General features: G+C 34.1%; 1 protein-coding gene across 11 annotated transcripts in view; it reads right to left on the reverse strand.

The window, feature by feature from the left end:
- The window catches only part of KLF12 (KLF transcription factor 12), a 536,656-nt gene that overhangs the window by 285,049 nt on the left and 237,591 nt on the right, over positions 1 to 14,016 (reverse strand). For 8 of the 11 annotated variants that reach the window (XM_074299253.1, XM_074299260.1, XM_074299252.1 and 5 more), the window contains one exon: positions 9,078 to 9,167. The exons of the other annotated variants lie outside the window; for them this stretch is intronic. In XM_074299253.1, the coding sequence (XP_074155354.1) occupies positions 9,078 to 9,167 (90 nt within the window). The remainder of the gene's footprint in view (positions 1 to 9,077; positions 9,168 to 14,016) is intronic. 11 annotated transcript variants of the gene reach the window in all.

The following is a 14,016-nucleotide window of genomic DNA, read 5'->3' on the forward strand; positions in this document are numbered from 1 at the left end:
ATTTATTGGCCACCCTGACATTATTAAAATCAGCCCAGTTCTTATTTTACTTTCATGCAAAGCAATCCATTTCCCCTCCCCCCATAATATGACTTTTACAAGCGGAGATATTGGTCCTGCCACACAATCCCTGGTCTGCCCATACAAGAAGGAACACAGCTTCTCTAAGTGTTTTCCTTTGAAGCCAAAGTACTGACACACAAAGATTTCACTGCAGATCAAAAGATTTCAAACAGTGGGTCACCAGAGAATATTAAATGATAAGCAAATTCATATTTCTAAGGTAATTCTACCAATTTATTAGCAATGCCAGCTTCTGTTCCACAGCAGGGGAAGTAATAATGAAGCTTTGTTAAAGGGCACCTCAAGTAGCTTTTTCATAATGCCATTTCTTCACTTGTGATAAAGTCATTAAAACTCAACTGTCTTCTTGAAACTCTGCATAAGAATTTACACTAAACCTTTCATGCAAAATTAAATATAATGGTTCACTGGGAAAAAAATTTTTTTTATCTTTTTGAGTGTGGCTACTGATGTATTTTAATGCAATGACAATCAAGAAAAGGCTTTAATAAACTACTCCCCAACACATCTCAAGGTCCACCTAGACTATTAAACATTGATCCTCTTCCCTCAAATCCTAGTTTTCTTGGAATGAATGAATAAGGACATATTAAGCACTAGTTGTCAATTGCTGAGCCAGGTGCTGGGCTTACCGTACAAGAGAAAATCCCTTCCCTCGGAAAACTTACATTCTAATAAAGAAAAAACCATGCAGGTGATATTGGCTAAAGAGCAGTACTTTGGTCTGACAAGTCATTTATTTACAAAACATATGCATTGGTAATTTTTCAACTTTTTTTTTTTCCTGAAACAATTAGGTTTAAGTGACTTGCCCAGGGTCACACAGCTAGGAAGTGTTAAGTGTCTGAGGCCAGATTTGAGCTCAGGTCTTTCTGACCTCAGGGCTGGTGCTCTATCCCCTGCACCACCTCACTGCCCCTCAACACTGACTCTTGCAAAAGCTTGTGTTCCAAATTTCCCCCCCTTCTCCCTACCCACTACTTTTTTTCAATAGCACTATGTCTGTAACCCAATACTTCATCCCCCTCAATTCCTAAGATACCAGATTAAGGATTTGTCATTAATTAAGAACTTTATAAGAATGGACTTGGATATTTTGGAAGATATTTGAGGTCTTAGAGGTCCATTGGATCAACTAATACATGGAAAATATAGCAACTCAAAAAGACAACAAAAGTATGGTTAGCAGTAGATGGCCACTGAGGTTCTGTCCAATTCTGAAAATCTATGACTGGAATTCCACAAAGTAGCTTCAGATGAAAAACATTTACTACATGGTGAAGGGGGGCTAAGAGGAGATACATAAAAAAGGAATCTATAGGAGTTTTATAGGAGTTTATAATTTAGTTTAATTTAGTTATATAACTTAGTTTATAATAAAAGTTTCTTTGTTGTAATTCAGCAGATTTTTACTAGATGCCTACTAACAGCATGGTACTGAATGAGGCACTATACTCGGTACAATTGTTGATAAAAACTTTAAGCTCTTTATAGGCAATGTATTAGGCTTCTATTATTTGTCTATGCATAATAGTAACCCAAAATGGTTATTATCTATAATAATGCTTTCTGTTTCACACTTTTGTACGAACATCTGGAATTGGATATCACATAGATTATCTTAAATTCACCATGTCCAAAATGTGTCTATCACCTTTCATGACAAAACCTTCCTTCTTCTGAATTTCTCTATTACATTTGTTGGTAGTAAAATAGACTCTCACCTTTGGTGTTAATGTTAACTCTTTATTCTGTCTTATTCTATATTTCTAATAAGTTTCCAAGCCTTGTCCTTTTTATGTTCATATTTTTCAAATAGTATCCTTTTTCTGCTCTAAAACTGCCTCCATCCTCATCACTTCAGACTACTGTATTCGGCCCTGGTTGCTCTCTTTCCCCTCCCCACCCCAGTCCCACCTCCACTTAGCTGTCAAACTGGTTTCCCTAAAGCACAGTCTGACCCAATGACTCCCTATTCAATAAACTTCAGTGGCTCTCTTTGGTGTTTACAATCCATCATAACTTGCTTTTAAAAGTTAGGCCTCCTTCCATCTTTCTAATCTTTTTACACCTTATTATCCACTCCCTTATCCCCATGAAGGTGCAATCCAGTGACCCTGGTTACCTTGCTGGTCCTTGAACAAACACATTTTCACTGGGCATTTTCACTGCGTATCTTCCATATCTAGAACACTTCTTCCTCATATCTATTTCCTGACTTCCTTCAAATCTTAGCTAATGTCCTGCCTTCTATAAGAAGTCCTTCACAGTCCTCCTTAATGTTAGTATTTTCCCTTGGAGATTTATCTTTTATATATATTCTTTGTACATAATTATTTGTTTCATTTATTTTACTTTTAATTTATGGTACAAAACAAGCATTTCTATAAGAATAATTTTTTTTAAAAAGATGGAATATACATGAAACTGCAATTGTATCATGATCAAATTGCTATTTCTTTTAAATATATGACAAAATTGATTGTTGTTTTCCTATTATAGAAAATGCTTGCTCCTTAAGAGCAAGAATTGTCATTTCCCCTTCACAGTATTCCCAGAGCTTAACAAAGAGCCTGACACAGAGCAGGTGCATAATAAATGCCTATTGACTTTTTTAAAAATTCATATACATATGTAAACAATGTATATTACTGCTGGTCCCATTGATCTTATTCCTCAAATATTTCCACATTTGCATGCTTCATATTTATCATTTTGTAACACTGTAATAATCTGTTACATTAACATACCACAATTGATTCAGTAATTCTACAAATGCTGAAGAAATAGGGGTTTTTCTGATTGTCTTCTATTACATATGTAATAGCTATGAATATTTTTGCACAGATAATACCTTTTCTCTACATAAATATATCTTATAATAAAGTAACAACAACAATGGTGATATAGCAAAAATACTTGAGGTTTATTCAAGTTTTACCTACAAAAGTAAATATAAAGGTCTGAAAAAGTAATACTCTTAAAATGTTAACTGAAAACGTCAACTGGTTGTCATTAACAAACTTCCTCTTATTCTAAACCTTTTCTTTTCTCACTCCATCTTCCGATACTAAGACCTAGTTTCCTCATGATGACACTGTATCCCCAATTGCACCATTCAATAATGTTTTCAGTTTAACTCAAATCTGTGTATGTGTGTGTGTGTGTGTGTAAGGGTGACAGAAGGAGAAGAATTTGTTATTTTCCTCTTTTCTCATACTATTTAAATTTATCATCCAATCCATATGCTGATAGTCCATATCTATTGGAATCTTCTTTCTTGATGAATTCAGTACTTACCCCATAGTTTTTCTCTCTACCTCAACTTTTGCTTTTATACTAAAAGACTTCCATATATATATATATATATATATATATATATATATATATATATATATATATATATATATATATATATATATATATATATATATATATGTTCCTTAAAATACATTACCTTTTTCAGTTCCTTAATTCCCATGACCTAAGCCACCCACAGAGATAGCCATCCCCTTGATTTTGCTATCAATCACAACTATTCTATTTTCATATTCATGAACTCTACAATAGTGTCAAGACCCAGAGTCAGGAAAATTCATCTTCCTAAGTTCAAATCTGGCCTGAGACACTCACTATGTGACCTGGGAAGTCACTTGTCACCCTGTTTGTCTCAGTTTTCTCATCTATAAAATGAAATCGAGCAGGAAATGGCAAACCACTCCAGTATCGTTGCCAGGAAAATCTCAAATGACTCAACAACTGAACAACAACAAAAGAATTTCTCAATTCTTTAATCTGTACATATTCTTTCATCTTACATTTTTCCCTATGTCTTTCAATCCTCAATCTTGTTTTTCTCCCTCACTTTGATTTCTACTCTGTGACTTTGGGTACTTCCTCAAACTTTTTACCTCATTTCCTTCCTCATATCCAAATGTCACATCAAATGCTCTTCTCTCAGAACTGATCCTAGACCTCTCTGAAATATATAACTGTTGAATATCTGCTTCTAAATACATCCTCCCCTCTCTAGGCTTTCCATTTTTTCTCCTATCTGTCCAATTGCTTCTTCTCAGTTTCTATATTGTATATTATTACCCCAGTATTCGTGGGAGTCTCAACACTCAGTCTTAGGCCGTCTTATATCATTCACCCCCATGGGTCTAATGTCCAATTCTTTGCATATGGTATACATTTAGATCTATATATCCATCCCTAGTCACTATCCTGAGTTCCAAACCCTGGACTCTAGTCAGTATAACTATAACAGAGCTCACTACTCTTCCCCAAAATTTCTGTTCTTTCCAAGTTTCTTATTACTGTTGAAACCAGCACTCTCCCAATCACCCAGACTTTCAATTTGGGTGTCATCCTTAATTTCTATTTCTGACTCATATAACATAAACAATCTCTTTTCTGACCTTGTAATTGTCCTTATTTCAAGTCTTTCCTACTCTACTCCATCCTCCACTCAATTGCCAAAATGATTTTCCTAATCTATGGATCTGATAATCTTATTTCCTAATCATAAATTCAAATTATGGATTTGATAATCTTATTTCCTACTCATAATTTTTTTAAAAATTTTATTATTCCTTCCCAGATAAATACAAAATCTTTTGTAAGAACTTGGTCCCTACTTACTTTTCTAGTCTTCTAACAGTTTACTTTCCTCTACATATCCTAACATCCAAGGATTAGGGTCTCTTTACTGTTCTTCATGCAAGAAACTCCATAATCTGACTTGGTCATTTTCACTGACCATCCCCTATGCTTAGAATTTTCTCTCTTCTTGTCTCTACTTTATAGCTTCCTTCAAATATCAGCTGTTTCTAAATCCATAATCCTAAGAAAAAGGGAGCATATGAAATCAGGTCTTCTGACTCTAATGTCACTGATATTTTCATTATTCTATTTACAATTTTGAAGAACAGTACATCATTATATTTAAAGCAATGGAACTAATGTATATGACTACTATATGTATGTAAAGTATTACGGAAGAAAGAACCTGAATAAGGTATATAGCTTAGGTAATTTATGGTCCTTCATCTCATGGCACCTCTAGACTGATAACTGAATGCAACATGTACATAAATAAGGTTAAGTTAAAATTACCCAGAGAAATAGAATATGCAAGACATAGGCAGTGATGAGAAAAAATTCACAGAAGGGAAATGAGAATTTTAAGGTATAGGAAATATTCTGATTTGGCTATGTTGCAGAATAAATAAACAATAGGGAAATTATTAAATAAAGACAGACAATTAGGGTGGTACCAAGTTTTAGAGATTTGATGGTATATGAAGGAACTAAAATTTTACTCAGTGATCACTAAAGAAGCCATGAAGATTTATGAACAAATGAATAGAATAAACAAATCTATAAACTAAAAGAATTGTACAAAAAAACTTGACATTTAGTGCACAACTTCAAATGACAAAGTGTTTTGTTCAAATCTCATTAAATGGAAGGATAAAATGGTGTGATTTTTCAACTATATAAATATATATTTTAAAAAGAACTGAGAAAAATATAATCAAGTAATTTATTGTCAATATTCATAATCATAATTAGAGTAAGTGATATCAAGATATAAGCAGAGTCCATTTTCACATCGATAATACATGGATGAGTTTTTTTTAAATAAAGAAACCTTTAGTCAAACTCTCAGGATAGTATTCTGCTTCTGCCTGTTAAAATACATTAAAAAAATAACTATTTGGGGGGAAAGATTAGATGGAGTTTAATCTGTGAAATGGATGAATGGATGACTTTGTGCAACATATTTCAGTGGAAAGGCTCCTGTACTCAGTCAAACATTGCTTTAAACTCTGCCTTAGTAATTTTTCAGTGGAATACCCTCAAATCATCTAGTCATTTCCAAGCTGGTTTTCCCATCTGTGAAATGGACATAACATTTATGCAACTTCCCTCCCAGGTTTATTGGCTTGAGCATGCTATATAAATGTGAGTTTTTAGCCTTTTCTGAACTTTTAACTTTAATCCAAATTCAACTTAGAAAATTAGATAAGAGTAAAGAAAATGGTGCCTGATGATAGCATAAAACTTTCTGCTTTTTATCATAAGTTCATATTTTATCATAAGTTGTATTTCCTAGCTTGTTTTTTTCATGATTCCTCCATGCTTTCTTTATGACACACACACATACACACGCACATTACACATGACCATGCACACACACAAATACATTCACTGTTTTTTGAGCTGAAGAAAGGGTTGAGTCATTTTACAATGAAGGGTATAAAATATAAACAGATTTTTCATTTCCTTCTCATCAACAATGAAAAAAAAATCAATCATAGTTGAAATTAAATATTATAATGTATATATTTTCCCATGACCAAAACATCTGTGCTATTTTGTTTTTCATATACTTATATTAAAGGTGCCCTGCACCAAGAAAGAGACCAGCAAAGAAGGCTTCAGAGAAAAAAAAATCATCCAGCAAAAAGTAATGAGGGGCAGTTAATAGTTATCTGATTAATTTGGATGGAGTAATTAGTCTAGTCAGGTCAGAATAGCCACTATATTCCATCAAGAAATGCAGAAGCATTCATTAAGTACTTACTGTGTTCATGGCACTACACTAGATACTAAACACACAAGTAAAAAAAACAAAACAAAACAAAACAAAAACAAGACAATCTCTGCTTTTGAAGAATTTCCTCTCTCTCTCTCTAACAAATTTAATCTGGATTTTATGTTGATCAGATTCACTTGATAATCAGTGCTATATTCTTGTTATTTTGATAAAAGTGGCAAAACATTGTCCTAAATGTGATAACTATTTTTATAAAAATATGGATGTTCTGCTGTAAATGACCAGGATAAATAAGATCAAGAAAATTTAAAAGTGACATACTACAAGATGGCTGGACCTGGATTCAAAAAAATCAAAGTTTAAATTCAATCTATGACCCTTATTGGCAATGTAAATCTGGGCAAGAAACTTAACCTCCCTTGGTCTTATTTTCCTCATCTGTAAAATGAGGTTTAATGATAATACTTATCTCTCAGACCTGTGGTGAGATCAAATAATATTTATAATGCACTTTGCAAACCTTGAAGTACTATATAAATATGACTATTTTTATACTATAAAGGTCAGCTATTCCAATTCCTTCATGTTAAATATAAGGGAACTGAAGGCTGAGAAAGTTAATTTGCCTAAGGATCACATTGATAGTGGGGTAGCTACATAGAGTACTGGGCTTGAACAAATCTGAACTAGTTGTGTGACTCTGAGCAAGTCACTTAATGCTGTGTGCCTCAGTTTCCTCATCTGTACAATGAGCTGGACAAAGAAATGGCAAACTACTGCAGTATTTCTGGGAAGAAAATTCCAAATAGGGTCAAGAGAGTCAGCCACAATTTTAAACAAGTGAATATTAATAGTATCAAGAGCCCAGACATGAAGCCTGATTCATAATCAGTGACTTTTTGTTTTTGTTAGATTATTATTTTCCTTCACTGTTCCATGATACAACCTCAATCAAGATAAGAGTCAATATGACCTACTAGTTCTAATAACTGGTCTATATTAGTGGCCTTCTGTATAAAATAAGTGATTCTAAATATAGCAGCAAATCTTCACATACAAGTCTCAGAAACAAGGTTATGGTTCTAGAGCTTCACCAAAATGCTGGCAACCATTAAAAAAATTACCTTTATTGACGTAGTACTTCAAGGTTTGCCATGTGCTTTAGGAACACCAATTCTGAGACATAGTTAATGCAAATATCATTAATATCATTATCTCCATTTTTTTAGGGAAGGAAACTAAAGGTCTTCAAGTTTTAAGTTACTTGTCTTTGGCCACATAGTTAATAAATATCTGAACCAGAATCAACTAAGCAATCAAATGATTTATTTATTTCACATATATATATCATTTATACAACATTTGTTCCATGTAGGACTATCCTAATAGCAAGTTTGAATGCTCTATAACAGAATTATTTGAATACATAATATTCCCTTTAGATTGTACCCAGGCAGACCCACTTAATTCTGTTTTATTAGCAAATGGAGAGATTCCATATTACTATTTTTAAAAAATATGATTACCCAGTGTGTACAACGAACAATATGTAATAATTTATTCAGGTTTTGGAAGAAGAGATAATCCCATGCAAGTACAAGATCATCTGTCTACTTCCTTGTTTTGTTTCCCACCTCTAGTTTTCCTGGCTAGCTTAAAAGCAACTGATCTATAATTCAGAATGCCAATATAAAGCCTTGCACACAAGGCATCATTTCTTTTCTTTCTCAGTGAGGTGATCAGCATATAAGATGATGCAATCCCACTCCCCTTATCATTATTTTAACTAGCAGAGCTATAAATGTTAACAGTTGTGAAATTATCCATGCCCTTTAAAAAAAATCCAGCTGCAATCTCAGACTTTAAATTTTTCAGTAGCCATGAATTAATTCAACAGTTAGGAGATGTGTTTAAAATAGTATTTCTACTTGCTTTTACAGACACTTCAAATACACTGACCTTCAGTTTGATCAAGTATCCCCTTCTTCTTATGGTGTAAAACAGGATAAATTGAAATGTCAATAGAAAAATTCATCCTGCAAACATGAACTACCATATACTTCTACCTGGACGCTGCCGTTTCCCCATTTTTTAAGACCCAAGCTACATTGAGAGACTAGTCTTACCTTTCTTGGTACTTATTCTTTCTTCTTTGTTTTGAATTTTTATTAGGCTTTTCAAAAACATTTACCAAGGTTCATTTAAGTAGTGACCATATGGTTCCCATGAGGTGAATGAATATACCTTCCTAAAGGCCAGAATGTCTGCACTCACAAATGGGTAGTGTTTGGAGGGGTAGACGGGTGGGTATTATTCAGCATACTGAAGTGTTACATGTGTGTCTGCTAGAGACCTTGACTTGGGTCTGGAAATGATTATCTCGATCAGGAAAAGGGTGGGGGAAGGGTGTCTAAAAACCTCAACTTACCCCTTGTTCAGATTCCAACAGCTCTGTTTTGACTCTGACTGCCGGCATCCCATCAAGCATTAACATTCTGTTCTCAAAGGTACTGATTTTCTAAAAAAAAGAGAGAGAGAGAGAGAGAAAAGAGGAAAGGAAATAAACTATAAAACATGACAGAATATTTCTGGCATCTGTCTTGCTCGCTGTATATCTCATACTGCTAAACTACTTTTAAAAAGCAATGAGGTATAATTAAATGAGAATATCAGCATAACCAATTATCCCTCCCTAATCTGAAATTTCATTTGAAATGATGACCAGGAAGTTGAATTAATCAGTCTGATTTTCTGACCTCTGGGGTGGAGGTCAGGCTGTAATAAAGCAGAGAAGGGAAGCCCTCCCTCAATTTATGTAGGGCTGGAACAATTCATCTCATTCTTGCAAGAATGGTGGAGGGAGAGATCAGTCAGATTTTTCTATTCCACAGCTCTAGACAGTACATGAAAGGGAAAACCACACTTAAATGATAATCAGTTATCTCAAATGTGTAAATGATTTTAAAACTAGAATACCAAGAACAAAATTCCAGGTGTAAAATAATTTTGGTAATGATAACAAATTCTAATCACATTCAGACTTCCTTCAAATGAGTCTTCCAACATTTTGCTTTCTGACAATTTAAACATCCTACCAATATATCCCATGGTACATGTCTCAGAAGACTAAGTCAGTAAGAATGGACTACTAAGTAGTCTGAAGGATTATTCCTAGAATAAAAACCATTTTCTTTCTGAATTAATTTGTTGTTGTCGTTTTCAGTTTACAAAAAATCATTTAAGAATAAATATCTGGGGTGGCTGGTTGGATTTTTCTTTCTTTTTTAAGAAGTAAATTAAATTGATTTTCTATTAATACCTATACTCTGTATTTTCTTAAAACAGTTAGATGTTGAGGGTCATAAGGGATCATGTTTCCATTTTAACAGAATTGCTAAAATATGGCTCAAAGGGTACACATTTTCATTACAGCCTTTACTTAATATATTGGGAGAAAATGATTAAACTGGAAAGATTCAAAGTACACTCACATATTTTTCCCTTTACCATACAAGGATCTTCCCCCCAAAACAAACAAACAAACAAACAAAACAAAAAACAAACAAACAAACAAACAAAACCAGATATGATTGAGGTGGATATGCTCATTCTAAGAAGGTAGTACTTTCTTTGTAATATTTCGTAGGCACTATTTGATACTGTAGTTATTTGTAGATACATCTTATATCTCCAGCTAGATTGCATACCCCTCAGGTCAAGGACTGGGTCTTATTTACCTTTGTATCTTCCCCAAAAGCCCAGTATAGTCCTTTGAATAGTTTAGGAGTTTTGCTTTGTTTTTTTTTTAAATCGTAGAATTTCAGAGTTGGAAGACACACATGTGATCTAGATTGTATTTGAATAGGAATCCACTCTAAAAACATGTATAGCTAGCAGGAATTCAGCCTCTTCCTTAAAAAAAGCCAATAAAGAAGAACCAAATCTTTTCTATAAACACCCATTTATTTCATTTTTGGTTACCTGTAGTAGTCACTAGGTTTGTTTGCTTTATTTTCCCCGTTCTATCAAACCAAAATCCATTAAACTTATACTATTTCTTCTGCCCTCTGAGGTGAAAACCAAGTTTAAGATTTCTTCCTGTCAACTATCATGCTCCTTTTCCTTCTATCACTCTCCTTCCATCCTATCCACTTTAGCTCTCCTCTGAGTGGCGCCCATTATCAATGGCATCACTATATTATCATCCAAAATTAAATGGAGTATTATCCGATGGGATCTCACTAGGACAGAGTGCCATGGAGTTATCAAACTCTTCATTGGGTAGATTTAAACTTCTCCTAATGTAACCTTAATTCATCCTTTTAGCCATCACTATGTTGATTCATTTTGAGCGTGTACATATTTTTAACGAAATATGTAGTTCTGCCTTTTCTATATTATTTTTGCAAAGTTTATTTTATGAACTCACCTTTATATTTATCCCTTTCAAAATTAGATTTGGTCCTTTAGCCTCATCTACTGAGAGATCTTTTCTGATTCTGAAGTTTATCTAATTGTTAGCTATTCTTCTCAACTTTTGTGACATGTGCATTTAAAAAAAAACATTCTACCTATGTCTTGTTAATTATTAAAATATTAATTAAAAGTATATGTTTATATGAAAATAAAACATTCGTGTACATAAAAAAAATCAATCTAATTCCTGGAAGTATTTGTTTTTCCTGTATTATTGCCCCCCTAAAAAAAAAGGTTATTAAGAAAATCTTTCTCCATTCCCATCCTCTCTCTAGACTTTCAGAATATACGTCCCAAATATAAGTTCATCATTTTCTACCACCTCTAGCATGCTTATTCCCAAATTCCCTATTTAAAAAAAATAGCACCCCTATCTTCCTGCCTCCCATGATGAAAACTTGGAATCCTCTCTCTCCATTACCTACTTACATTCAATGGTTACTAAAATCTCCCTTCTTATTTCCCATTGCTATCTTCTCTATTAGTGTAGGAGGGTAAACCATCCTCCCAGTCCCTCAGCATCCTGGATTCTTCATTATCTCTCACCACCCCCCACTATCCTATATCCAAGCTATTGCCAAGGTCTGTCGATTTCACTTTTGCAATATCTCTGAAATATGTTCCCTTCTTTCCTCTGACACTGTCACCATTGATTACTTCAATAGCCTGCTGGTGGATATCTGCCTCAAGTCTCTTCCCACTCCAATCCATTTTCCATTCAAGCACTAAAGTGATTTTCCTTTAAGTCTGATCATGTCACCCCCCCACACTCTCAATAAACTTCAACGGCTTCCTATTCAAAGCCTTTATACCCTAGCTTCCTCCTACCTTACTTTCATACCTTACTCCCCCCCAAAACTTATTCCAGTTACACTGGCTTCCGGCCTATTCCTAGAACAAGACCTGCCATCTTTCAAGCTCTTGTTTTCCCATCTGAGAATGCTCCCGCTTCTCTTCCCAAAATGTTGATCTCACTTGGCTCCTTTTAAGACCCAACTAAAATCCTCCCTGCTATAGAAAGCTTCCCAACTCCTCTTATTTCTAAGGCCTTCGCTCTGTTAATTATTTCCTATTTATCCTATATATAGTTTGCATGTTTGTCTCTTCCATGGACTGTAAGGTCCTTGAGAGCAGGAAGACCTTTTGCCTCTTTTTTGTATCCCTGATATTTAGCACAATATCTAGCAAATAGTATGTGCTATTATTAATAAATGTTTATTAAACTGAATTGAATTATAATTCTGTAAGATATTTCCTATTTGTTCTCCATTCCCACTAACACCACTTTAGGGCAAACCTTCATGACCCCTGAGCTAGACTATTCCAATAGTTTCCTAAATAGTTTTCCGGTTTCTAGTATCCCTTTAGTCTAAATCTCTTCAAGAAATTGGATGACTAGAATAAATCTTCATAATGCACAGTACTAATCAATTCACTCCATTGCTCTAAATTCTCAGTGGTTGTATATTCACCACAAAGTAACCTCCACACTCTTCAATCTTACAGTGCCTTGGTCCAAAGTCCTCAGTTTGTGCCTTGCATGTTATAAACAATCAATGTCATTGTTGTTGTTCTTTGGGGATGGTATTGATAAAGGCCTGTGATTTGGATTCGTGTCCCAGTGTGGAAATGCCCTATTCCAAAACATAAACTCTCCTGCAATTTAGGAGTCTTTGAAAGTTGTCCATAACATAGAAAGACTTGCCCAAAGTCACATATCCAGAACAGTGAAAGACAGGTCCTCCTGACTCAAAACAACCTTGTATTCACTATGCCATGTTGACTCTCTTTAATTAAAAAAATTACATTTTAATAATTTGTTGCTCTGAATTATTTCATTTCATACTCAAAATTCTCTACAAACTGGCTTCAAACTACTACTCCAGCTTTACCTCAGGCTATTTCTTTATTGCAGCAATGTGGGTATTAAAGAATTCTTCGCCAAAGGCATTTATTTGTCCACTCATCCTTTCACTTTTAGACCCAGAGTCCTTTCCCTTTCCTTGTTTTTTATCTTTTAAAAACTTAACCATCCATTAAGGCTCAAATCAAATGTCACTTTCTCTATAAAACTTTTCTTCTAAGAAAAAGAAATTTCTCCCTCCTTTGAATTTTCAAATCACTTTGTACTTTCCTTAAACATACTGAATTACATATATTATAATGATTTTTTTATAGGTCTTAGAGCTATAGAATCCTGAAGTAATATACCTGTTTTATTTACCTTTTATCTCTGTCAATCACCGGACATAAGCTGATAAACTTATCTTACTGAAATAAATTGATTTTTAAAAAAAACTTTTTGTCACATAAAGTCCTTGTTTCAGCATGTTTTATCATCAATTAAACATAGGGAGTATGACAAAATATAGCTAAGCCAAGCTGTCACTTTTGAACTTTATTTTTTGTAAAACTGTGCATTTTTCAAGAAACTTTGAAAAACAACATTTACAAGAACCTCCTCACTATTGGCCACTTTGAGAAATCAACTTTCTTTGTTACTTTGATGATGTCATACCACACAGTTAAAAATTAGAGGTTATTCTTCTCCTATCTCTCAGTCTATTCTCATGTAGATTTTCTTGACTTTTCCAATTTATCTAAATATTTACACCTGACACATAGCTTAGAGCATGAGAAATTATAGCCATACAAGCCAGCTTCATCATTAACATGTTCCAAATTTGAAATTTCTCGTTCCCATCAGGCCAGATTCTTGTTTACATATTGAGAATGGATTTCCCGTCCCAGGGCATTCATGACTTCCAGGGTTTGGATGCTGCAGGTGAGTGGAGCTGCAACCTCAGCCAGCTTGGAATTCCACCACCCAGCCACCTAGGAAGTCCCTTGCCTTTGTGATTAATAAGAACAGCGAGGTTATATAGCAAAAT

Source organism: Sminthopsis crassicaudata, chromosome 3, assembly GCF_048593235.1.
Source record: "Sminthopsis crassicaudata isolate SCR6 chromosome 3, ASM4859323v1, whole genome shotgun sequence".
NCBI classification, from domain to species: Eukaryota; Metazoa; Chordata; class Mammalia; order Dasyuromorphia; family Dasyuridae; genus Sminthopsis; species Sminthopsis crassicaudata.